Source organism: Schistocerca serialis, chromosome 9, assembly GCF_023864345.2.
Source record: "Schistocerca serialis cubense isolate TAMUIC-IGC-003099 chromosome 9, iqSchSeri2.2, whole genome shotgun sequence".
NCBI lineage: Eukaryota > Metazoa > Arthropoda > Insecta > Orthoptera > Acrididae > Schistocerca > Schistocerca serialis.
In genome coordinates, this window is record NC_064646.1 from 441,889,474 (window position 1) to 441,914,124 (window position 24,651).

Genomic DNA, 24,651 nt, shown 5'->3' on the forward strand with positions numbered 1-24,651 from the left:
GGAAGCCGTCTGGTAGAATTTTGCACAGAGCATAACTTAATCATAGCTAACACTTGGTTCAAGAATCATAAAAGAAGGTTGTATACATGGAAGAACCCTAGAGATACTAAAAGGTATCAGATAGATTATATAATGGTAAGACAGAGATTTAGGAACCAGGTTTTAAATTGCAAGACATTTCCAGGGGCAGATGTGGACTCTGACCACAATCTATTGGTTATGAACTGAAGATTAAAACTGAAGAAATTGCAAAAAGGTGGGAATTTAAGGAGATGGGACCTGGATAAACTGACTAAACCAGAGGTTGTACAGAGTTTCAGGGAGAGCATGAGTGAATAATTGACAGGAATAGGGGAAAGAAATACAGTAGAAGACGAATGGGTAGCTCTGAGGGATGAAGTAGTGAAGGCAGCAGACGATCAAGTAGGTAAAAAGACGAGGGCTAATAGAAATCCTTGAGTAACAGAAGAAATATTGAATTTAATTGATGAAAGGAGAAAATATAAAAATGCAGTAAACGAAGCAGGCAAAAAGGAATACAAATGTCTCAAAAATGATATCGACAGGAAGTGCAAAATGGCTAACCAGGGATGGCTAGAGGACAAATGTAAGGATGTAGAGGCTTGTCTCACTAGGGGTAAGATAGATACTGCCTACCGGAAAATTAAAGACACCTTTGGAGAGAAGAGAACCACTTGTATGAATATCAAGAGCTCAGATGGCAACCCAGTTCTAAGCAAAGAAGGGAAGGCAGAAAGTTGGAAGGAGTATATAGAGGGTTTATACAAGGGCGATGTACTTGAGGACAATATTATGGAAATGGAAGAGGATGTAGATGAAGATGAAATGGGAGATAAGATACTGTGTGAAGAGTTTGACAGAGCACTGAAAGACCTGAGTCGAAACAAGGCCCCGGGAGTAGACAACATTCCATTAGAACTACTGATGGCCTCGGGAGAGCCATTCATGAGAAAACTCTACCATCTGGTGAGCACAATGTATGAGACAGGCGAAATACCCTCAGACTTCAAGAAGAATATAATAATTCCAATCTCAAAGAAAGCAGGTGTTGACAGATGTGAAAATTACCAAACTATCAGTTTAATAAGTCACAGCTGCAAAATACTAACGCGAATTCTTTACAGACGAATGGAAAAACTGGTAGAAGCTGACCTCGGGGAAGATCAGTTTGGATTCCGTAGAAATGTTGGAACACGTGAGGCAATACTAACCTTATGACTTATCTTAGAAGAAAGATTAAGAAAAGGCAAACCTACGTTTCTAGCATTTGTAGACTTAGAGAAAGCTTTTGACAATGTTAACTGGAATACTCTCTTTCAAATTCTGAAGGTGGCAGGGGTAAAATACAGGGAGCAAAAGGCTATTTACAATTTGTACAGAAAGCAGATGGCAGTTATTAGAGTCGAGGGGCATGAAAGGGAAGCAGTGGTTGGGAAAGGAGTGAGACAGGGTTGTAGCCTTTCCCCGATGTTATTCAATCTGTATATTGAGCAAGCAGTAAAGGAAACAAAAGAAAAATTCGGAGTAGGTATTAAAATTCATGGAGAAGAAGTAAAAACTTTGAGGTTCGCCGATGACATTGTAATTCTGTCAGAGACAGCAAAGGATTTGGAAGAGCAGTTGAACGGAATGGACAGTGTCTTGAAAGGAGGATATAAGATGAACATCAACAAAAGCAAAATGAGGGTAATGGAATGTAGTCAAATTAAGCCTGGTGATGCTGAGGGAATTAGATTAGGAAATGAGACACTTAAAGTAGTAAAGGAGTTTTGCTATTTAGGGAGTAAAATAACCGATGATGGTCGAAGTAGAGAGGACATAAAATGTAGACTGGCAATGGGAAGGAAAGCGTTTCTCAAGAAGAGAAATTTGTTAACATCAAGTATAGATTTAAGTGTCAGGAAGTCGTTTCTGAAAGTATTTGTATGGGGTGTAGCCATGTATGGAAGTGAAACATGGACGATAACTAGTTTGGACAAGAAGAGAATAGAAGTTTTCGAAATGTGGTGCTACAGAAGAATGCTGAAGATTAGATGGGTAGATCACGTAACTAATGAGGAAGTATTGAATAGGATTGGGGAGAAGAGAAGTTTGTGGCACAACTTGACCAGAAGAAGGGATCGGTTGGTAGGACATGTTTTGAGGCATCAAGGGATCACAAATTTAGCATTGGAGGGCACCGTGGGGGGTAAAAATCGTAGAGGGAGACCAAGAGATGAATACACTAAGCAGATTCAGAAGAATGTAGGTTGAAATAGGTACTCGGAGATGAAGAAGCTTGCACAGGATAGAGTAGCATGGAGAGCTGCATCAAACCAGTCTCAGGACTGAAGACCACAACAACAACAACAACAACAATGTATATGTGAAGTGTTTGAGCTAGAATTGAGGTCTATGTGCTTGGAAGAACACCCTCTCTCAAAAAAAAAAAAAAAAAAAAAAAGGTGGTTACTGAGTGACTGATCATATTAAAATCTGTGTGGCAAACATATTTGAGATCTGACCTTTCAGGACTTTTCAGGCTGCAAATACACTTATCAGGTTGCTGTCAGATCATATTGCCCAAATCCCACAATATTTCATGGATACAACTGTTCAGCATCTGTTGGTGGTAGTTGCTGTTGTCACTGCTACAAGATGCAATTGGCATTGGATCTTATAAACACCAAGTTTCCTAAGACAAAGATCATCTTTGATCGACACACAAATTCATCAATTTTGCTGGTGGCAAAAAACACATGATGTCATGTCTCTTGAGGATTCTTTCTATTTATGAAGGCTTGCTGCCAAAATACAGCAAGAATGTCATTGCAATGGGTGAGTCCACATCTTGATTTACATCCTTACTTTGAACTTTCTTGGACTGGTATGCACGGTGTGTCTTGTCTGTCAGAACATCTGTTCTGTGGAATACTGTTCTTAGGTGTTGTAGCTCATCACACAACTGCTGGTAACTGAAACCACATGTGATCTAAGTGTCAAAGAGCATAAAACACTACCACGTTACACAAGATGGTGACAGCTTGCGGCCTGCACATATAACTCTGTGTGAGGTGGTTTTTGGTGGCCACTACATCCCAGGGTCCCATAGGCTTTTCTTCTGACCATGACTTCCAAGGTGAGCTGTATATTCCTATGGAGCGAGTTCAAATGCTGGAGAAACGTAAGTAATGTCTTTATTCTGTGAGGCCACACCAAAAATGTATTGCCTAATACTGCCAAAAGCAGGAAGGTTGGAAACATTCTGACTGCATTGCTTTTACCTCAAAGTCTTCCCTAAAATAACTGGCCACCATGAAAGACAGAGCATTTCCCATGATGACAAAATCCGCTTGTTCAAAATACTTGTTGCTGAATAAGAAATAAGTTGAGATAAGTAATGCTACAATGTCTTTCTCAAACTTGCTATTGATAAGCTCTAATGAGGCCTGTATAGGTATTTTTGTAAATAAAGATACAATGTCAAAGCTAACCAAATGATCCAATGGTTGTAACTTAAATGTCTTCAGGTGTCCTATGGGATCCTCTGAATTGTGGATATGATCACCATGTTTGCCTATGAGAGGCCCCATCAGTGAAGTAAGATGTTTAGCCAGGAAATAGGTATGGGCTTCAGTGTTGCTCACTTGTGGGCAAAGAGGAGATCCATCCTTATGTATCTTCATAAGGCTATACAGTCTTGGGGGATGGCAGCCTGTTGGTGCAGACCCTGAATGACTTAATTCAGAATAGAATTCTTCTTGAGAAGGTCTAACATTTTTCTCTAAATTTTGCCAGTTGGACCCTCTTTTAACTTGTGATAAGCAGGATCATCAAGCAGCACCTCTATCTTACTGTTGTATTCAGCTTGTTAGGGAAAGACAGTGGTGTTTCCATTGCTGGCAGGTGAAATGATGAGGTCTTTGTCCATTCTCAAGTCTTGTAGAGCCTCCTTTCTGCTGAACTGATATTCAAATTTTATGTAGGGGCTTGGGTTAAAATTGGGGAAGTTTCAAAATTGCCTGTTCTATGGCATCTTGGATTGGAAATGTGACAAGTCTTGGTACAAAGTTCAAACCTTTCTGGAGCCCTGAAACCACTCTGCATCATCCAATATGCTATCTGTGAGATTAAATGTGTTTCATCAATGTGGAGCATTCCTTTCTTGCACTTGGGTCTCAAGATGAGCATACTCTGACATTTGGCAAACCTTCCCTTGTTTGAACATCTCAGCTATACCCTCAGACTGGGTAGATAGTACCACCTGGGTGCTAGTTGACTGTTCTAAGCAACAAGCTATGGTTCACCAAATGTCAAAGTATACTCATCTTGAGGCCCAAGCACAAGAAGGGAATGTGCCACACTGACGCACTGTGTTTAATCTCATTGACAGGATCCTTGACAACACAGTGGTTTCGATGCTCAAGGAAGGCTCTCACGCACGGAATACAATAGTAAGACTTATAGTAACTTATCACAAGTTGAAAGGGGATCCAATTGGCAAGATTCGAGAAACATTAGACCTTCTCAAGAAGAGTTCTATTCTGGCTAAAATCATTAAGTGCCTCCACCAACAGGATGCAGTTCCTCCAAGACTGTATAGCCTACAAAGATACATAGGGATAGGTCTCCTCTTTGCCCAGTAGTGAGAAACATCAGTGCCTCTACCCATTTCCTAGCTAAACATCTTACTTCACTGTTGAGACCATTTGTAGGCAAATGTGATGATCATATTTGCACTTCAGAAGACTTTGTAAGATGCCTGAAGACACTTAGGTTACAACCATCGGATCTTTTGGTTAGCTTTGACATTTTATCTTTATTTATGAAAGTACCTCTGCAGGACTCATTAGAGCTAATCAGCAGTAAGTTTGAGAAAGATATTATTGTTTAAATATGTGCTTAGCTCACCAGTATTTTGAACTAGTGGACATTGTCGCCAAGGGAAGTCCTCTATCTCCTATGGTAGCCAATTATTTTACAGAAGACTTTGAGAAAAAAGCACTGCAGTAAGCAAATATCCAACCTTCCTGCTTCTGGCAGTATGTAGACAATACATCTATGGTGTGACCCCACAGATTAGATATATTACCTGTGTTTCTCGAGCATTTGAACTCATTCCATCTGAATATACAGTTCACCATAGAAGTGGGGAAAAAATGCCACCTTACACTTCCTGAATGTCATGGTTAGAAGAAAATCCAGGGTGCACTGAGACATAGTGTCTACTGAAAATCAACTCACACAGAGTTATATTTGCAGGCCACAAGCAGTCATCATCCTGTATAACATGGTAGTATCTTAAGCTTGTTGGCACATACAGCACATATGGTCTCCGATGCTGACAGTCTGCCTGACAAGCTAAAACACTATTCGTAAGTGTTCAAACAGAACGGTTGATATGCAGCCAAATATGTCATGCATTCCATTCTAAGCAAGTTAAAAGCAGGGATGTAAATGAAGATGCAGAGGCACCTGTTGCACTGGTGTTCTTGCCATATTTTAAATGTCTGTCTGCAAGACTAGACAGAATCCTAAAGACAGACAATATCAAGTGTGTTTTTCAGCCACCAGCAAAATTGAGAAATTTGTTGTGTTTGTTCAAAGATAATCTTGGCCTTAGGAAATGTGGTACCTAAAATCACATGCCAATTTGGGAAATCTGATACTAGTCAGACTGCCAAACCGCGCAAAGACTTTGTGTTGATCACCAATGGTATACATGCCTGGGGCGACCTGATAATCGGCAGTAGTGTAGCACTGCTTGGACACAGAGAATCACATGTTTTACAAGGAGACTGCATTCTTGAGGAGGCCACACATATCCGTATGACAGACTATTTTATTAAGAGGATGCTGCTTTTTAATTAAGTGCTGCCTGGAATCCATCATTGACTTCTGCTAAATTAAAACAGGAGGAACAAGAAATTCGCATTAATGATTCAACACAGCATGCTGCTGAGATTTAATTCAGCAATTAATCACAGGAGCATCTGTGGAACTTGTGGGGTATCAGAGCAGACCTGCACTTGGATTTAAGGCTTTCTTGTGGACAGAACTCAACACGTCACTCTTAACGGAACTAAATCGACAGATTTAAAAGTAATATCCAGAGTATCACATGGAAGTGTGATAGGGCCATTGCTGTTTACAACATATATAAATCATCCACTGGAAAGTGTTGGATGCTCTTTAAGGCTATTCGCAGATGATGCAGTTGTTTATACCAAAGTAGCAATGCTAGAAGATAGTAAGAATTTGTAGAATGACCTGCAGAGAATTGATGAATGGTGCAAACTCTGTCAGTTGACCCTGAATGTAAATAAATGTAACATATTGTGCATACACAGGAAAATAAATCCACTACTGTACAGCTACACTATTGATGACAAACAGCTGGAGACAGTGTCTGCTGTAAAATATCTAGGCGTAACTATCCAGAGTGACCGTAAGTTGAATGACCATATAAAACAGATAGTGGGAAAGCAGACACCAGCCACAGATTCATCGGAAGAATCTTAAGGAAATGTAACTCATCGATGAAAGAAGTGGCTTATAAGGTGCTTGTTTGCCTGATGCTTGAGTACTGTTCAGCTATCTTGGACCCCTATCAGGTAGGACTGATAGAGGGGATAGAGAAGATCCAACAAAGAGTGGCACGTTTCGTCATGGTATCGTTTAGCTGGCAAGAGAGCATTACGGAGATGCTAAACAAACTCCACTGGCAGATGTTACAAGAGAGGCTTTGTGCATCACAGAGAGATTTACTATTGAAATTTCGGAACAGCACTTTTGAGGAGGAGTCAGACAACATATTACTTCCCCCCACATACATCTTGCGTATTGACCATGAGGAGAAAATTCGAGAAATTAGAGCCAATACAGAGACTTACTGACAATCATTCTTCCCACGCTCTATTCATGAGTGGAACATGGTTGGAAGGATCAGATAGTGGTACTGAAAGTACCCTTCGCCACACACCATTAGGTGGCTTGTGGAGTATGATGTGGTGTAAATGTAGATCTGGCAGCACAGTCATTGCCCATAGTGCATGCACAGAAGGCCTTTCTGCCACATGTATATTGCGTGCTCCTGCCCTGATAAATTTCAACATGGCCACATGGGCAACAGCAATAACCACCACCTGAAGATGTTGAACAGTTGTATCTATGAAATATTGTGGGTTTTGCAGAATATGATCTGGTGGCACACCCCAGAGAGATATCTGATGTGATGAGTACAGAAATGAGTATTTCACTTGGACCACTATCAAATAAAAAATCAATGTAAATTGTGGTTAATTCATCTGATTACATACATTTGCATCACATTTGGTTTGCATACAATTTGATGTCTTGGGAGGGAAGCAAAGTTTTCTTTGTTTCTTGTACCACGTGCAAACAGAATGGTTTCCCTCAAATAAGTCCCATGTGGTATACAAAAAGATAATAATCTCAAAAATATATAGGGATGGGAGAGTTTTCTAAATAATGGGCAAGATGATTCTTTGTGGTTTACAGTGCACATACTGAAAAAAAATTTGTATCTTTAGTATTATCCCTATGTTTGTCGAGTTACCACAAAAATGATACCAAATGTATTAGTGGATTCAGAGTAGATTGCTACCATTCAGGTGTCCATGTCAATGGAATTTTATGTTATTTGCAAAGCTCCATCTGTTAGCTAGGCATTCAAAGTGTGCCTGCCAGATCAAATTTTTTATTCAAATTTAACCCTAGGTATTTGACTGAGCTGATTTATTCTGTATCTTTGTTGTTGTGAATAATCTTAATCTTCTCTCATTTTGACTGTTTGGTTTTGAAATGCATCATGCAAGTCTTATATATGTTCAGAGTAGACCCATTTAGTTGGAACCGAGTTTCTAATGGCTGAGGATACTGATGAAAGAGTCAGGATTTTTTACTGAATCCTTATTTTCAACTAACACAGAAATACTGTATAAAAACAGAAATGATGGGGAGTTGATATTTAATGGCAAATCTTTAACACAGAACAAAAACAGGAATGGGCCTAGTATGGACCCTTGGGGGACACACTGGAAAATTTTTCCAGTCAGAATAATAATTTTCCCCATTTGGAGTAAACTCTTTGTTTTCTGTCTGATCAGTAGGATTTAAGCCACTGTAGGGCATTGTAGTTTGTAAATAAGCAATGCATGGTTTACAGAAACAAACACTTTTGTGAGCTTGCAAAAGGTTCCTGACACTTGCCCATGTGTAATGATGTGCTTATTTGCTCAATGAAACAGTTAATTGTATCTATGGTGTTTTTCATTTGTTGAAAACCAAACTGATTGTTTAGGTAAAGAAACATTTTATAATGAAGTTTTGCATTTGGGTAACAGTGACTTTTGCAAATGTATTAGATATGGTTGGGAGAATTGAAACAGGACAATAGTTTCCCACGACTTCTCTTGACCCCTTTTTGAAAAGAGGTTTAACTTTGGCATATTTATAAAATTCTGGGAAGCAGCCCTATTCAAAACATCAATTTATTGAATCTATATTTTGAAGAAGGCTGCTTCCTAGAGGTACAGAAATATGCCAAAGTTAAACCACTTTTCAAAAAGGCTAGTGAAATTGCTACTATTTTGTGTACTCTTCAATGACTTTAATGGCTATTTCACCGCCAACTTGCAGAGTTTTTGTTTGTTAATGCTAAGATTTAATTTATTTCATCTTTAATGCAAACTTAAAAATTTTTTAAGGCACTCAAGAGTTTTCATGGAGGCTAAAAGGATTAACTGTGGTGTTAAAATCTGTTACACTGACATCAAATTTTGCTACATTTATAAAAAATTCATTGAAGCACTCTGGTATTTGAATTGTAGTTTGTACATAAGCAATGCTTGGTTTACAGAACCAAACACCTTTGTGAGGTTGCAAAAGGTTCCTGACGACACTTTGTTGCCCCTGTCTAATCATGTGCTTATTTTCTCAATGAGTCAGTTTATGGTATCTATAGTGTTTTTCGTTTGTTGAAAATCAAACTGATTGTTTAGGTAAATTTTTTTTTTTTTTTTTTTTTTTTTTTTTTTTTGTTTGTGGTTTTAGGGCGCAAAACTTCTATGGTCATTAGCGCCCAGCCCGTGACGTAGAAAACAGGAAAAAAACGAAATTTAAAATCAGCAGCAATGGAAACATAGTCAGAAAATTGGAGAAACTAAAGGCAGAAGGAATGCTTAAAAGTCCACTATAGAAAGGGGTTGGTTGTCCACAAAAAAAAAGCTTCAAATGACTGACGTCATTTCACTGTCACTAATAAACTGTAGAACGCGGTCAGCTGAGCGCGTGTCATCTGCTAAAATCGACGATAGATCAGGCGATAGCTGTAGACGGGAGCGTAACGGATTAAAATAGGGGCATTCAATTAAAAGGTGTCTGACCGTCCACAGCTGAGAGCAGTGGGGACAGAGTGGGGGAGGATCACCGCTTAAAAGATGTCGATGACTAAAAAGACAGTGCCCTATCCGGAGTCGAGCTAAAATTACCTCCTCCCGACGACGCGTTCGGGAGGAAGAGGTCCAAGCGCAAGGAACGGCTTTCACTTCCCGCAATTTATTGTGGGGAAGTGTTGACCAATGCGCATGCCATAAATGAGTAACTTGGCGACATAAACCGCTCCGTAGATCGGTAAACGGAAGAGACTGAAGAGCTGGCCGAGGAAGAGAGACTGCAGCCTTGGCCGCTATATCGGCCGCCTCATTTCCACAGATACCAGCGTGTCCCGGGAGCCAGAGGAACGCCACTGAGACGCCCCCCAGGTGGAGCAAGCGCAGACAGTCCTGAATCCGGTGGACCAGAGGGTGCACAGGGTAAAGAGCTTGGAGACTTAGGAGAGAGCTGAGAGAATCTGAGCAGATTACGTACTGTATCCGCTGATGGCGGCGGATGTAGTGGACAGCCTGGAGAACAGCGTAAAGCTCTGCAGTATAAACCGAACACTGGTCGGGAAGCCGAAAGTGATTTGGGGTGTCGCCAACAATATAGGCACTCCCTACACCTAACGATGTTTTCGAGCCATCGGTGTAAATAAATGTGGCTTCCGTCATTTGTGCACATAGAGCAGCAAATGCCCGACGGTAAACAAGTGTAGGGGTACCATCTTTGGGAAATTGACATAGGTCTCTGAGCAAGTCGATCCGGGGACGGTGCCAAGGCGGTGCTGTACCCCAAGTTGTCAAGAAGGTTTTAGGAAAGCGGAAGGAAAGAGAATGGAGCAGTTGACGGAAGCGGACTCCCGGGGGTAGTAGGGAGGAGGAGCGGCCTGCATACCCGACATCAAAGGAGGCGTCGAAAAAAAGGTTATGGGCTGGATTAGCAGGCATGGAAGACAGATGGCTAGCATAACGACTCAGAAGGACTGCCCGCCGATTGGACAGCGGAGGTTCAGCAGTCTCAGCATAAAGGCTTTCCACAGGGCTGGTGTAAAAAGCTCCAGACACTAAACGTAATCCACGGTGGTGGATAGAGTCGAGACGCCGAAGAATAGACGGCCGAGCAGAGGAGTAGACTATGCTTCCATAATCCAATTTCGAGCGCACTAAGGCGCGATAGAGGCGGAGAAGGACCACCCGGTCCGCTCCCCAAGAGGTACCATTCAGGACACGGAGGGTGTTAAGGGAACGCAGACTGCGAGCCGAAAGATAGGAAACGTGGGAGGACCAGCACAGTTTTCTGTCAAACATAAGACCCAAGAATTTAGCGACGTCGGAAAATGGAAGGTTGACAGGACCTAGATGTAAGGAGGGCGGAAGAAACTCCTTACGTCGCCAAAAATTAACACAAACGGTCTTACTGGGTGAGAAACGGAAGCCGGTTTCGATGCTCCACGAGTAGAGGCGATCGAGACATCCTTGAAGACGTCTTTCAAGAAGGCTGGTCCTTTGAGAACTGTAGTAGATCGCAAAATCGTCCACAAAGAGGGAGCCCGAGACATCAGGAAGGAGACAATCCATAATTGGATTAATGGCGATGGCAAACAGTACAACACTCAGCACGGAGCCCTGGGGTACCCCGTTTTCTTGGGAGAAAGTACGGGAGAGAGTAATGTTCACCCGCACCCTAAATGTGCGCTCTGCCATAAATTCGCGAAGAAAAAGGGGCAGCCGGCCTCGAAAGCCCCAAGAGAACAGTGTGCAGAGGATGCCTGTCCTCCAACAGGTATCGTACGCTCTCTCCAGATCAAAAAATATTGCTACCGTTTGGCGTTTCCGGAGAAAATTGTTCATGATATAAGTGGAGAGAGCAACAAGATGGTCAACAGCAGAACGATGCTTTCGGAATCCGCATTGGGCTGGTGTTAAAAGACTGCGGGACTCCAGCCACCAAGCTAAACGGTAATTCACCATACGCTCCAAAACCTTACAGACATTACTCGTGAGAGAAATGGGGCGATAGCTAGAGGGGAGATGTTTGTCCTTTCCAGGTTTCGGAACGGGAACGACAATAGCTTCCCGCCATCGCCTGGGAAAGGTACTGTCGGTCCAAATTCGATTATAAAGGCGAAGGAGGTGACGCAGGCTATGGGTTGATAAATGCAGCAACATTTGGACATGGATACCATCCGGTCCTGGGGCGGAGGAGCGAGAAGTAGAGAGTGCATGTTGGAGTTCGCGCATGGAGAAAACAGTATTGTAGCTTTCGCGATTTTGAGAGGAGAAAGCAAGATGCCGCACTTCTGCTGCACGTTTCTTCGGGAGAAACGCTGGCGGGTAATTTGAAGAGCTCGAAATCTCAGCAAAGTGCTGACCCAATGAGTTAGAAATTGCGACGGGGTCCACTAAGGTATCATGCGCGACAGTGAGCCCAGAGACCGGGGAGAAACTAGGCGCGCCTGAGAACCGTCGAAGCCGACTCCAAACTTCCGAGGAGGGAGTGAAGTTGTTAAATGAGCTAGTAAGGAATTTCCAGCTTGCCTTCTTGCTATCGCGGATGACGCGACGGCATCGCGCACGGAGCTGCTTATATCGGATACAGTTGTCCAAAGTTGGATGGTGACGGAAAATGCGAAGAGCACGTCGCCGCTCACGTATTGCGTCACGGCAGGCCTCGTTCCACCAAGGAACTGGAGGGCGCCGGGGCAATTCGGAGGTGCGTGGTATTGAACGTTCCGCAGCTGTGAGAATAACGTCGGTAAAATGTGTGACCTCATCGTCGACGCTGGGAAAGCGACGGTCATCGAATGTCGCTAGAGACGAAGAAAGTGTCCAATCTGCTTGGGCAAACTTCCAGCGTCGCGAGCGCATATATGGCAGTTGAGGCTGCAGTCGAAGAACACATGGAAAGTGGTCACTCGAGTGTGTATCATCAAGGGCGAACCATTCGAAGCGCCGAGCTAGCGGAACAGTACCGACCGCAAGGTCCAAATGGGATAAATTTGCCGTGGAGGCAGACAAAAATGTAGGGACCCCAGTGTTGAGGCAGACTAGATCCGCTTGGTGGAAGACGTCTAGCAATAGTGAGCCACGTGGACAAGGATGTGGAGATCCCCAAAGCGGGTGGTGGGCATTGAAGTCCCCAACCAGCAAATAGGGGGGTGGAAGCTGATCAAGAAGATGAAGGAGATCAGCTCGTGCCATTGGTGTAGACGATGGAATGTATACCGTACAAAGAGAGAACGTGTATCCAGAAAGGGAAAGACGGACGGCGACAGCTTGGAAGGAAGTGTTTAAGGGGATTGGGTGATAATGGAGAGTATCATGGAGCAGAATCATGAGTCCTCCATGGGCTGGAGTGCCTTCAACTGAGGGGAGGTCATATCGGACGGACTGAAAATGAGGGAGAACAAAGCGGTCATGGGGACGCAGCTTTGTTTCCTGAAGACAGAAGATGACCGGCGAGTAGGATCGTAAGAGGATCGACAATTCCTCCCGATTGGCGCGAATGCCGCGGATATTCCAGTGGATAATGGACATAGGGTGAACAGAAAATGGAGGAACGGCACCAAGGGTGCTGTCAACTCAACGACTGCTCAGAGCTTGCGACCGACAGCATGGAATGGCATTCAGTCGAAGGCAGAAGATCCTGATCCATAGGCTGGTCAGGAGCAGCTCCTGCCACCAACGATCGGCCAGTTGACCGGCCACCAACAGTGCGCCTCGGCGACACAGAAGATGGCCGAGGGCGATTTCCGCCAGGTGGTGCTGTAGATGGGACACGCCTTGGCGGAGAAGGAGAGGAACTGTGTTTCTTCGTAGCCTTCTTGGAGGTATGTTTAGATGAAGGAGGAACCGATGGTTGTGAAATTGCAGTACGTAAAAACTCTTCACGAGAATGCTCTTTTTTTTGTAGACTTGGCGTCCGACTTTTGGGCTCGAGATTTAGCAGAACCCGACGAAGGGTGAGCCATAGAGTGGGCAGGCGAAAGAGGTGAGGTTGAACGGGCGATCTTTGCGCTGGCCGATCTGACGACCGTGGTACTAAATGTGAGGTCGCAAGTCTGCGTGGCCGCCTCCTTTGTTGGCCGAGAAGAAGCAAGGACAGCGCTGTATTTTCCTTTCTGAGGCACGGTGGGCTGTCGACTGGCGAGTAACTTTCGAGCAGCAAAGGTCGACACCTTTTCCTTCACTCTTATTTCCTGGATCAGCTTTTCGTCCTTAAAAACAGGGCAATCTCGAGAGGAAGCAGCGTGGTCACCCATACAGTTGATGCAGCGAGGGGATGGAGGTGGACAAGCACTCATGGGCATCCCTGCCACACGTAACACATTTGGCCGGATTGGAACAGGACTGGCTGGTGTGATTAAACCGCTGACATCGGTAGCAACGCGTAGGGTTTGGGACATAAGGGCGAACGGAAATTATCTCATAGCCTGCTTTGATTTTTGATGGGAGTTGAACTTTGTCAAAAGTCAAGAAGACAGTGCGGGTTGGAATGATGTTCGAGTCAACCCTTTTCATAACCCGATGAACAGCGGTGACGCCCTGGTCAGACAGGTAGTGCTGAATTTCTTCGTCAGACAATCCATCGAGGGAGCGTGTATAAACGACTCCACGCGAGGAATTTAAGGTACGGTGCGGTTCCACCCGGACAGGGAAGGTGTGGAGCAGAGAAGTACGCAGCAATTTTTGAGCCTGGAGGGCACTGTGTGTTTCTAACAACAGGGTACCATTCCGTAATCTGGAACAAGACTTTACAGGACCCGCAATTGCGTCGACACCTTTCTGAATAATGAAAGGGTTGACCGTGGAAAAGTCGTGACCTTCGTCAGACCGAGAAACAACAAGGAACTGTGGCAACGATGGAAGAACCGTCTGTGGCTGAGACTCAGTGAACTTACGTTTGTGAGCAGACATAGTGGAAGGTGAGGAAACCATTGCGGAAGAATCCCCCATGATTACCGGCGTCTCCGATGGCGCGCTCCTCCCTTGTGGGGGCCCTCACCGAGGGCACACCCGCCTTAGGTGATTGTTCACACCTCAGGTCACACCTCCCGACATACGGACGGAGGGACCAATCGGCACTTTCGGAAGGTATCAGCTCGGGTAATCACCCCTCCCTTGGCCTGGCCTTTACCAGGGGGTACGTACGTGTCCTACCTGTCTACCCGGGGCGGGGAATTACGCGTTACCCCGTCACCAGCTACGCATGGAAGTGCGTGGGTCGGCCTTCAGACACGCACAGGGAGGAAGAAAGAGAAAGGGAAAGGAAAGAAGAGGGGGTCTCAAACGCCGCAGCGGAGAAAAGGGTAAAGAGAAGAGGTAAGAAAAGGAGATGGACAAAGGAAGGAAGAAGACATACAAGCAAGGAAGAAGAAGAATGCGGTACATTTACAAGCGTCCGTCTCCGGACGTAGGCGCAAACCATACTCCCAGAGGGGGAGAAAGTGAAGGAAAGAGCAAGAGGTGAGGGGGGGGGGGGGGGGGGGTGAAGACAGGGGATGGGGAAGGATGCGGAAAGGGAAGGTATGCAGCCCGGAAAGGAAGGAAGGCCACATTAGCTCGGGGCCCCGTGCTCGCTACGCACGTATCCACAAAAGAGTTGTGGATCCCCTGGGGGGTGTTTAGGTAAAGAAATATTCTGTAATGAAGTTTTGGATTTTCCTTCAATGTTAATTTTTTTTATTTCTTTGTTACATACATTAAAATCTAATCCAGATTTAATAACTGATCATACACCCTTTGTCTTATTTTTATGGTTTGAAATTAACCTGCTGCCTTGACTACTCTCTTAAATACAGTTTTATGAACGTACCTATATCCAGTAACACCCATGAAGTACAAAGGACCATTAGTAAACTGAAGAGTAAAATGACCTGTGGATTTGATGGTATCCCTGACAAAATTATTAATATGGTGCTAATAATGTTGTCTCTCAACCTGTCCCCATAATCATTGACTCCTTTGCAACTGGCATGTTTCCAAGTAAATTTGTCAACAGTAATACCAGTTAATAAAATATGTGACAAATTTGACAATAGAAATTTTAGGCCATTACCATTATTACCTGCATTTTCAAAAAATAATTGAAAGAATAATGTCTGATAGATTGCTATACTTCCCAAACAAAAACAAAGTTCTTGCAAACACACAGAATGATTTCAAAAAAGGCAAATCAACACAAAAGGCTCTCTTCAATTTACTGAAACTTGTTTACAAAACCACTGAGGACAGTGAACTAATTTGTGGTTCATTTTTGGAACTTTCCAAACCTTTCAAGCTTATAAATCATAATCTGCTACTTTTAAAACTATTTAATTAAGGTGTCTGATGTTTCCTGTGACTGGTTCATGTCATATTTATCTGACAGGAAACAAACAGTGCAAATTTTTCAGAATGATGATATGTACCACTCTGAATATGAGAAGTTAATTATGGGGTTCCCCAGGACTCAGTTATGGTCCTCCCGTTCTTGGTTTTTATTAACGACTTATCTTCAACAACTGATACTATATTATTTGCTGATGAGTCCAGCTTCTTTAGAAAAGGAAAGAATGATGAGTTGCTGCAGAAAACTGACAAAACAGTAGAAGCGGCAGAAAAATGATTTAAAGAGAACTGTCTAATTGTTAATGACAAGAAAACTGTATGGATTAACTTCAACCACATAAATAATAAAATTGGACCAATGTAAAGTTTACATTAGGACATAGCCAAATTCAGCAAAAGAATCACATAAAATTTTTAGGATTATGGGTGGATGAACACTTAAGATGGGGAAAACAAGAAGAAACACCTAACAAAAAATTAACCAAATGCTGTTACATATTAAAAATGCATAAAGATTGTTGCAATGCTGAAACAGTGTTAAGTGCTTATTATGCCTACATGCATAATCTGGTATGGTATGGCATATTATCCTGGGGAAATACCTCTTTTGCAAAGCATTATTTTAAACTTCAAAAGAAAGCTGTTAGATTAATAAAGGATGTTGCTTCCAGAGAATCATGCAGAGGCATTTTTAAGGAATGAAACTCATGATGCTACCATCCATATTTATATTTGCAAGTGTTCAACAATAACAGGCTTCATTAAGAGCCATAGAGAGTTTTCTGCATGGAACAGCGAGATTCACAATTATTAAACAAAGAATAGGGATGACAACAAAAAAAACCGTACACAGAGAACCAATATATCTGGACAGTTTAATTGACAAACCATAAATCCTCTTCAGAGCATTGACAGATAACACCAAGAGCATACCAAACATTGATAACTAAAAAATCTATTAATAAACAACAGCTTCTACAGCATCAATGAATATCTGGAATATTGCTCAAATCTGTAGGTTCTGATTCACAACCTCTCTCAACAAAAATTCATAATTATCAAAGTATTATGAAGTAAAACTAATTTCCTTTCACTAATGTACTAATGAGCCTAATAATGTACCTATCTTTTGTGCCATATATGAGGATATGAAATTCTATATGTTGTTATGCCTATTTAAAAACAATATTTTATATTTTAGTAAAATCAACCAAGACATTTTAGCAACTTTTCAGCAATATGTCTTTTTTCTATATGTATGTACAAAATTTTATTTTCTTATGCCTAATTAATTAGAAAACTGTTTATGTTACTACATTTGTGAAGATATGTTGATGAGAAAACGTCTAGCCTTGATGAAATATTACTACTTACATTTGACTTTATTTTGTACATGATTACAAATACAGGGTGTACATAAAGTCTGGGAACACTCAATTATTTATTGCATGAGAACTGAACATTGTACAGATGTCATACATATCGCATTTTGTTTGTGTAATCATTATTACTAATTATAATCTGTGTTGTTTAAACACTTTAACCTCATGTATCTGTTTATATAAGATTTAGTTTGTAAGCTTCATGACCATTTACATATGGTTATTACTGTAATAACCTGACACATTCTACATCCTAGTGATGCACCCGCATAAAGGATCTATGGAACATGACAATAAATAAATAAAATAAATAAATGAAATACTGAGTCCATGTCACATTGAACTGCTGCACTACACTGGGCAAACGGAGGTCTGTCAAGACATGACATTTGTTACCTTACTTTAATTTGAGGTCATTTAGTAGGATCAATATTACTGTCTAAATTGGACAAGGCTACTATCAGGTGAATTGTAGGACAATGTCAGTAATGTAGGGATTATTTCAAACAAATGAATACAACAACAATACCTTGCCTGTATATGTATAACTGCCTTGTCTTTGTGCAAGTAAATACAACCTATGGAGATAAACCCATGGCCATAACAAAATAATTCATTATACAATTAATATGCCATGTGCAGGGCTGGCAAAGACCCATAAAAGCTATAAATATTTTTGCAGTAGCCACCAGACAGATCGCGGGAGGCGCACATCGGCACGGTGCGTCACGGACGGTAGTTGCCGCAAGTAGAGTCCCGTCCACCAGAGGGCACGCGAGAATTTGGACGCGACCTCTGCTGGCGTAACAACAACAACAACAACAACAACAACAACAACAACAACTCAGGCAGCACAGGCCATGCCCAGTCAGCTAACATCGGGCCTGCCTAGAACACAGTCCCGGTCTATGCTAAGTGAAGTGCTACGTAAACGTGAATAGTGTTACTAAAATTTTGGTCCATCCTACTTTAACAAATAATTTTAAAGTTCCCCTGCAGTAAACATAAATAAATTTATTACTACCTTTGCAAAATGGATGAGAAATAAAGGCTTTTGCACTGTCCACAGTTCAATGAGTGTGTGTTAAATGACCTACATTTTTTACACTAATGAATTACAAACAAACAACAAAATGTATTATATGAGCATAACTCATGCTGAGAATATATTTTGTATTATTTTCTTCTACTTATTTTAGTCTATTTTTTATTTATTCAAGGACATCTATTATGTGTAAAAAATTGTCAAAGATGATTTTTTTGACATCATCATCCAGGAAGTAGTTTTTGAGTCTAATGAAAGATGCTTCAATAGGAGCACATATGTTTGCAATTGTACAAGAGCTTGTTGGCAAAGTAGCTTTGATGTGGAAGACACACACTTTGGTGGATGTAGACGGTGCCTCAATTATAACTAGATATTTATACTGTAGACTCTCAAATTATTACATGTTCCACATTTCTGTCATGTGCTGCAAGTACAGCAGAATTTTGGTAGGTACCAAAACACAGCAAATGATGATACCACTGCATCTGAAATTGTTTCCAGGACATCCAGAAAACATTTCATGTGTTCTTACTCCCTCTCCTGTTGATATGGATGGTTTGGGAACTGAATCAGAGTTATGAATGGTAGCTGCACACCAAGACATGCAATTTCATGACACATTTTATAAATGAGTGTTACAGATTTCTGTAAGAATATTTCACATTTTAAATATTCTTGATATCTGCAGCATGCAGCCAAAATCATGCTTACATTTACTACTTTCCTTCTACAATGAAGAGAAATAAATCATCCAAGGAAAGATCACTGTCAGGCTTTAGCTTAAAAGTTTTGTTTCCTAATTAGTAGCACTCAACATGTGGCACCAGACACTGATTCTTTAGAGACAAAAAAGAGACAGATGTATTCAGATTGAGCTAGGTCTCTAAGAACCACCAGTGTTACCAACAGCATCATTTTCAGTGGTCACATTATAGGTTGGTGCATTGTACTCATTGAGTTTGTTACATGTAAAGGGAACCACACACAAAAAGCTAGTGCACCCTGTTCAAGGAGTCCTGCTTTGTTGTTTGGGGTTATTATCAAGCAGGCTTGACAGCTAACACCGAATGATTTCGGAGACTCACTGCTGGGACTGCGATAGATTGGTATAGCCAACACATAAGTATGTCACAGATATTCAAGGGAACTCAAATGAGAAACTTTGGAGGAAATAAGACATTGCTCTCAAAAAGGCCCATTAAACTGTGCCACATCCATCAGATATGTCAAGCAGGGGTAATGAGAACAAGAGAGATTAAGATGTATACTGAGGCATACTCTGTTCAAAAAACATTTAGTGTTAGCCTTTTTTTGGAAGTTTCTTCCTTGGTGCTCTTTTGATGACAGAAAAATCATTATGTAATGGAGGCAAAACATAGCCTGCATTCTCAGCACAGTTCAGTTGAACACATTGTGTTTTCAGTTGTGAATGGACAACTTGGTACAGTGTTTAGTCATTATGCCTTGAAGGGTATCACAAAGACGTAAGCATTTTTTCACTTTCTAGCAAGAAGGGTAGTAAGGACAGGAAGTAGCCCACCAAACTGGTGTGCACCACAGCAATATCATTTGAACATTCACCTGCTTGTGTCAAAAACAAAACATTGAAGATCTGCCTTGCAGTAGTCACCTGCAGTCAAAAACTTAAGCTGATAACTACTACTTACAATAAGAACCCCAGGGAGAGTGTAGAAGAATTGCACGCTGTCTTTTTGGAGGAACCTGGGAGAGCTGTATTGATCCAGCTAGTATGTTACCATATCCACACAATTCATTTGGCTTTTAAAGAGCCATTACAAACAAAAAATCCCCATCCCAGCATACAATGCATGAAGAATGTGCATTAAGGGAACACTTGGACTAGAACCTGGAAAAATGGTGCTGGGCTCTCCTCATCAACAAGTATAGGATTCATCCGATGCCTGATGATCATCATGGATGAGTGAGGGGGCAGCCAGGTACCAATACACATGCAGGCATGCAGTCCAATGGGTTCAACAAGGAGGTAGGTCAGTCATGCTAAAGGACAGTATCCTGTACAGTTGTCAGACCTCTCTTATCACTGCAAAGCATAATTTGAAGGCTGTGCAGTAATGGGACAGGATGTTATGACTTATTATCCAGCCCTATGGTGATTCCAGTGATGGGTCTATCTATCCCAGTCAAAATATACAGCCACACCACGTCCATCTTGTGTAAACCTTTCTGCAGAAAGCAGTGATAAGCTGTAAATAATGACCTGAACTACCTGCTGGCAGGGTCCCAACTAAACACACTTGAGACCAGTTTCAGTACATTGTCACATGAATGCTCTGCACACACATTGTATGACATCAGAAGTGCTAACATCTTAACAGTGAGACACACTTGAGTAGCAAGATCTTCGCCATCTTGTGGAAACCATGCCAAGAAAAATCAAAGCATGCTACAGTGCACAGAGTGGAATAATGTGGCACTGAATGTTACTGAGCCACAGATTTTGATTCTGTGGATGTGTACCTTTGAACAGGAAATCATTATTTTGGTGAAGTGAGAGCTGTGGAGGGCCTTGTGCTCAAAGACTGACATATTACAGTTACATCTACATGGACACACGGCAGTTGACCTTATGTACCTGGCAGAGGGCTCATCAAACCACCTTCACAATCATTACACTTTTGAACAGCACATGGAAAAAATGAACACCTATATCTTCCCATACAAGCTCTGGTTTCCTTATTTGATTATGATGATCCTTTATCCCTTGTAGGCAGCATCAACAGAATATTTTCACATTCAGAGAAGGAAGTTGGCGATTGAAGTTTCATGAGAAGATCCTGCCCCAGCAAGTAACGCGTTTGTTTTAATGATGTACACCTTGAAATCTCTCTCATGTCTGTGACAACACACTCTCCCCTCTATTTCCTGATAATATAAAATGTGCTGCTCTTCTTTGAAATTTCTCAAGATACTCCATTAATCCTATCTGGTACGGATCCCACACCGCATAGTGGAACTCCGAAAGAGGGTGGACAAGTGTAGTGTAGGAAGTCTCTTAGTAGATCTGTTGCATTTTCTATAAGTTCTGCCTACAAAACACAGTCTTTGGTTCACCTTCCCCACAACATTTTCTGTGTGTTCTTTTCAATTTAAGTTTTTCATTATTGTAATTCCTAGGTATTTAGCTGAATTTGTGACCTTTCGATTATACTGATTCATCATTTAACCAAGTTTAACTGATTACTTTAGTACTCATGTGGATGACATCACACTTCTCATTATCTAGGGTCAACTGCCAATTTTCTAAATCATTTTGCAATCCAAAATTATCGAATGATTAGCACTAGTCATAATTTGTAGATAGTGTACTTTAAATATGTAACCTGCTGCAGCTGCTTCTGCATGCTAATGTTTATCCTGTATCGTTCCACATCCCAGAAAGTTCTACATCATTATGGAAGTTACAGAATGCAATGTGTGCATGAATGGTAGGCCTGGTTAGAAACACAGGATTTTCTCTCTTAATACTATCAAGTATCATGTACGTGGTTTTTAACGTGATTATTAGACATGGAAATGCTGTTTAAACACTATTTCTATACGATTGTTGGAAGAGCAGATATTATTGAGGAAAACTACGGTGTAATGTTTATATTTTATATGATTATCAAATGGAAGTGGTCTGACAGTTTCTAAAGAAGAACTATAAGGGAGAGTACATGACACAGCACAAACCATGCAACATTTGTTTTCAGATGTAGCTTAGCTTAATCATGCACAATATTCTATACAGTTCCAGTAAAACCACTGAGTAGCAAGTGAAAAACTGTATTGCACATGTGTCCAATCAGCCTCATTGTTTTCTCAGTCGACACAAACATAAAATGGTGACAATTTCACAGCAAAAGTTGGTCATTTTCATAATGGACACTTTTTCAGATGGCTAATGCTGTGCTGTTGTCCTTTGAATATAATTATAGTGGCAATGCTGTTCTTTAAATGCCAATACCACTTACCTGTGTTTCTGAAGTATTTGGAACAATGGCCACAGAATGATTCTTGGAAAGCTGAAAATGTTCGAAGAGTGTTGCGTCACCTCGAGGTGTATTCATTATGGGGAAGTTGGGATTTGGTATCATTATCTTGATGATTATTAATATTCCAAGTGAGTAAAGTGGCAGAAACACTTCCTGTAATAGTTACAACATTATTTGTAAAGACCGAATTACAATTTGAATTCATAACTTAAAAAATATATATATATCAGTAGAGCCAATTACATACTGCTATTGTCTTTCGTTTTTCTCTTTTCTTGAGCAAAAGATTCCTTATTATCATCGCCTTCAGCTGAGAAAAATAAGTTGAAGTTCTTTCCCCCATTGTTTCTTTTTCCAGGAAAAAATTCTTTGTTGGAGAGAATTGATGTCACCCTGAATATGAAAACAAAAACATTACAAAAACTCAACAGAAAATTGTTCATTTAAATATTTAAACACACACAGAAAGTCCCACCACATAGGGAACAGCTTAACTCACTAGACTACTGCCTTTCAGTGGCTATTGCTCAGCTGTAAATACTTGAAGATATAGATTAGATCTTTCAACAAAACACTACTTTCGTCACATTGTTTCTCTCTTCATTTGCACAAGATTTATATTTCTAAAAAGACTAATGGTGCCAACAGTGTTAAAAAATAGTTATAATAAAACTATCCCTTCAAAGAAAGGAAATAGCAAAAGGCAATTACTAAACTAGTGTCTTACGATAATAGGCAAATTTGCACATATCAAAAATTACTACTAAGAAAAAAAATACAGATCTGTACTCCACTGATTACTAATGCTGCTGAAAGATCTTTTTTTCTCTTATTTATTCTACACATCTCTTTGCATGTGAAGTAAAGAAAGATCCGAGGGTACTCTTCAGAGCCGGCAAAAATTACATTAAAAAAACATGCATCCAAATCAACATGACTAATACATTTTGAAAATGAACGTGAGTGTGGTATGCTATTTCTTTTACTGCAGCTTACTTCTATGCACATTGCAACCCCCCTCCCCCCCACTCCCCTCCCATAGAGAATGTCCTCTAGTATGATATACCAGCGATATTTTCCATTTCTCTCTACACTACTGATCTAGAGAAGCTTTTTCTTATTTTTGGAGGAGGGAGGGGGAGGGGGGGGGGGAGAGATTGCTGCTGGGATGAAACCAACAACACACATTTCGCAACAAGTGACCTACAAATGTGCACAAGTAGAAGTAATAGTTTAATGAGCAATTGTTCTGCAACTAACAACATTTGTAACTGGCATTGAGTCATTTTCAAAATCTTTGTTAAGTAAGTGGGGTTTTATGAACAGTGGTGGGTGTATTACAATCACATTACCACCACTCATTTTTTTCTATCAGGGATCAAGCATTTCTTCAACTCTATGAGGAACTAACGTTACCCCATTTAAGGCACCACACTGGTCTTTGCAAGAGCAAAGGAATTCAATTTGTGCTTTCACAGTGTTTATCATTCCATCTATTTATTCACTCTGCAAACTACAATGTCACTCCAATTCCATTGTCCTTTACTGTAATGCTATCTTGATGTGTTAGTACTACATAAATACATGTTTCATTACATGACCACTGTCTAAAGTAGCACAGCCTCATTAGTGCAAAGAGCAGATCATTGTATTATATACACCTACATACATACTCTGCGAATCTACATGACAAACAATACTTAGCACTGTACCAAATGATAGTGTTTATTGCCATTCCAAACATGCATGGAGAGCGGGGTAAAGGGGAGCTTTACTATCTCCGTGTGCACTACAATAAGTTTAACCTCAGTCACAGTCTCCACAGGAGTAACACACACAGGATTGAAATATGGTACTAGAATTAGAACATTATTGTAGATGTCAAAAAGTGGATGTAATTTGTATATCAGAACACGGGCTAACTGAAGCCAAAATAAGCCTATACATTTTTGTTCCTCAAGGTTGTACTGCTGCTAGCATAATGTCCAGAAAACAGTAACAAAAATAGCAGAGCTTTAATTTTTATTAAAGATAGTCTGAAATTCACATAAGTTGATGTAAGCCAGTACTGTTCAAATCAGACAGGAAGTTCAGCAGCATAAAGCTGACAGGCCCGAATATAACAGTTCTAAGTCTCTGTAGGTCTTCCAACAAAACTGCAGAAATATTCTTCAAAAATTTTGAACTTATTGTGAAAAAAGTATTGAGGAAAAGAGAAATCTCTCTGTCTATGGTGACTTCAATATAGAAATGTCAGACTCTAGCAAGCAAGCATAAATATCTTTTCACAATATTCTAAAATCATTAAATTGTATAAATAAAAGTACTACTAATAAAGAAGCCTACTTTGATTAATTTTATTGATAACTTATCTAGTGAGATTTTAACTGTTACTCAAAGATGAGATTGTGAATTTGCTGATAGACTTAAGTTTTGCAAATGGGATTTTATGTATGAAACACAAATTGGACAAT

General features: G+C 41.0%; 1 protein-coding gene across 1 annotated transcript in view; it reads right to left on the reverse strand.

Moving 5' to 3' along the window:
* Positions 1-24,651, reverse strand: part of LOC126418602 (cholesterol transporter ABCA5-like) — a 346,051-nt gene that overhangs the window by 254,265 nt on the left and 67,135 nt on the right. The window contains exons 2-3 of the mRNA XM_050085434.1: positions 22,425-22,570; positions 22,157-22,330 (exon numbers count right to left, since the gene is read on the reverse strand). Of these exons, the coding sequence (XP_049941391.1) occupies positions 22,157-22,330; positions 22,425-22,520 (270 nt within the window). The 5' untranslated portion in view covers positions 22,521-22,570. The remainder of the gene's footprint in view (positions 1-22,156; positions 22,331-22,424; positions 22,571-24,651) is intronic.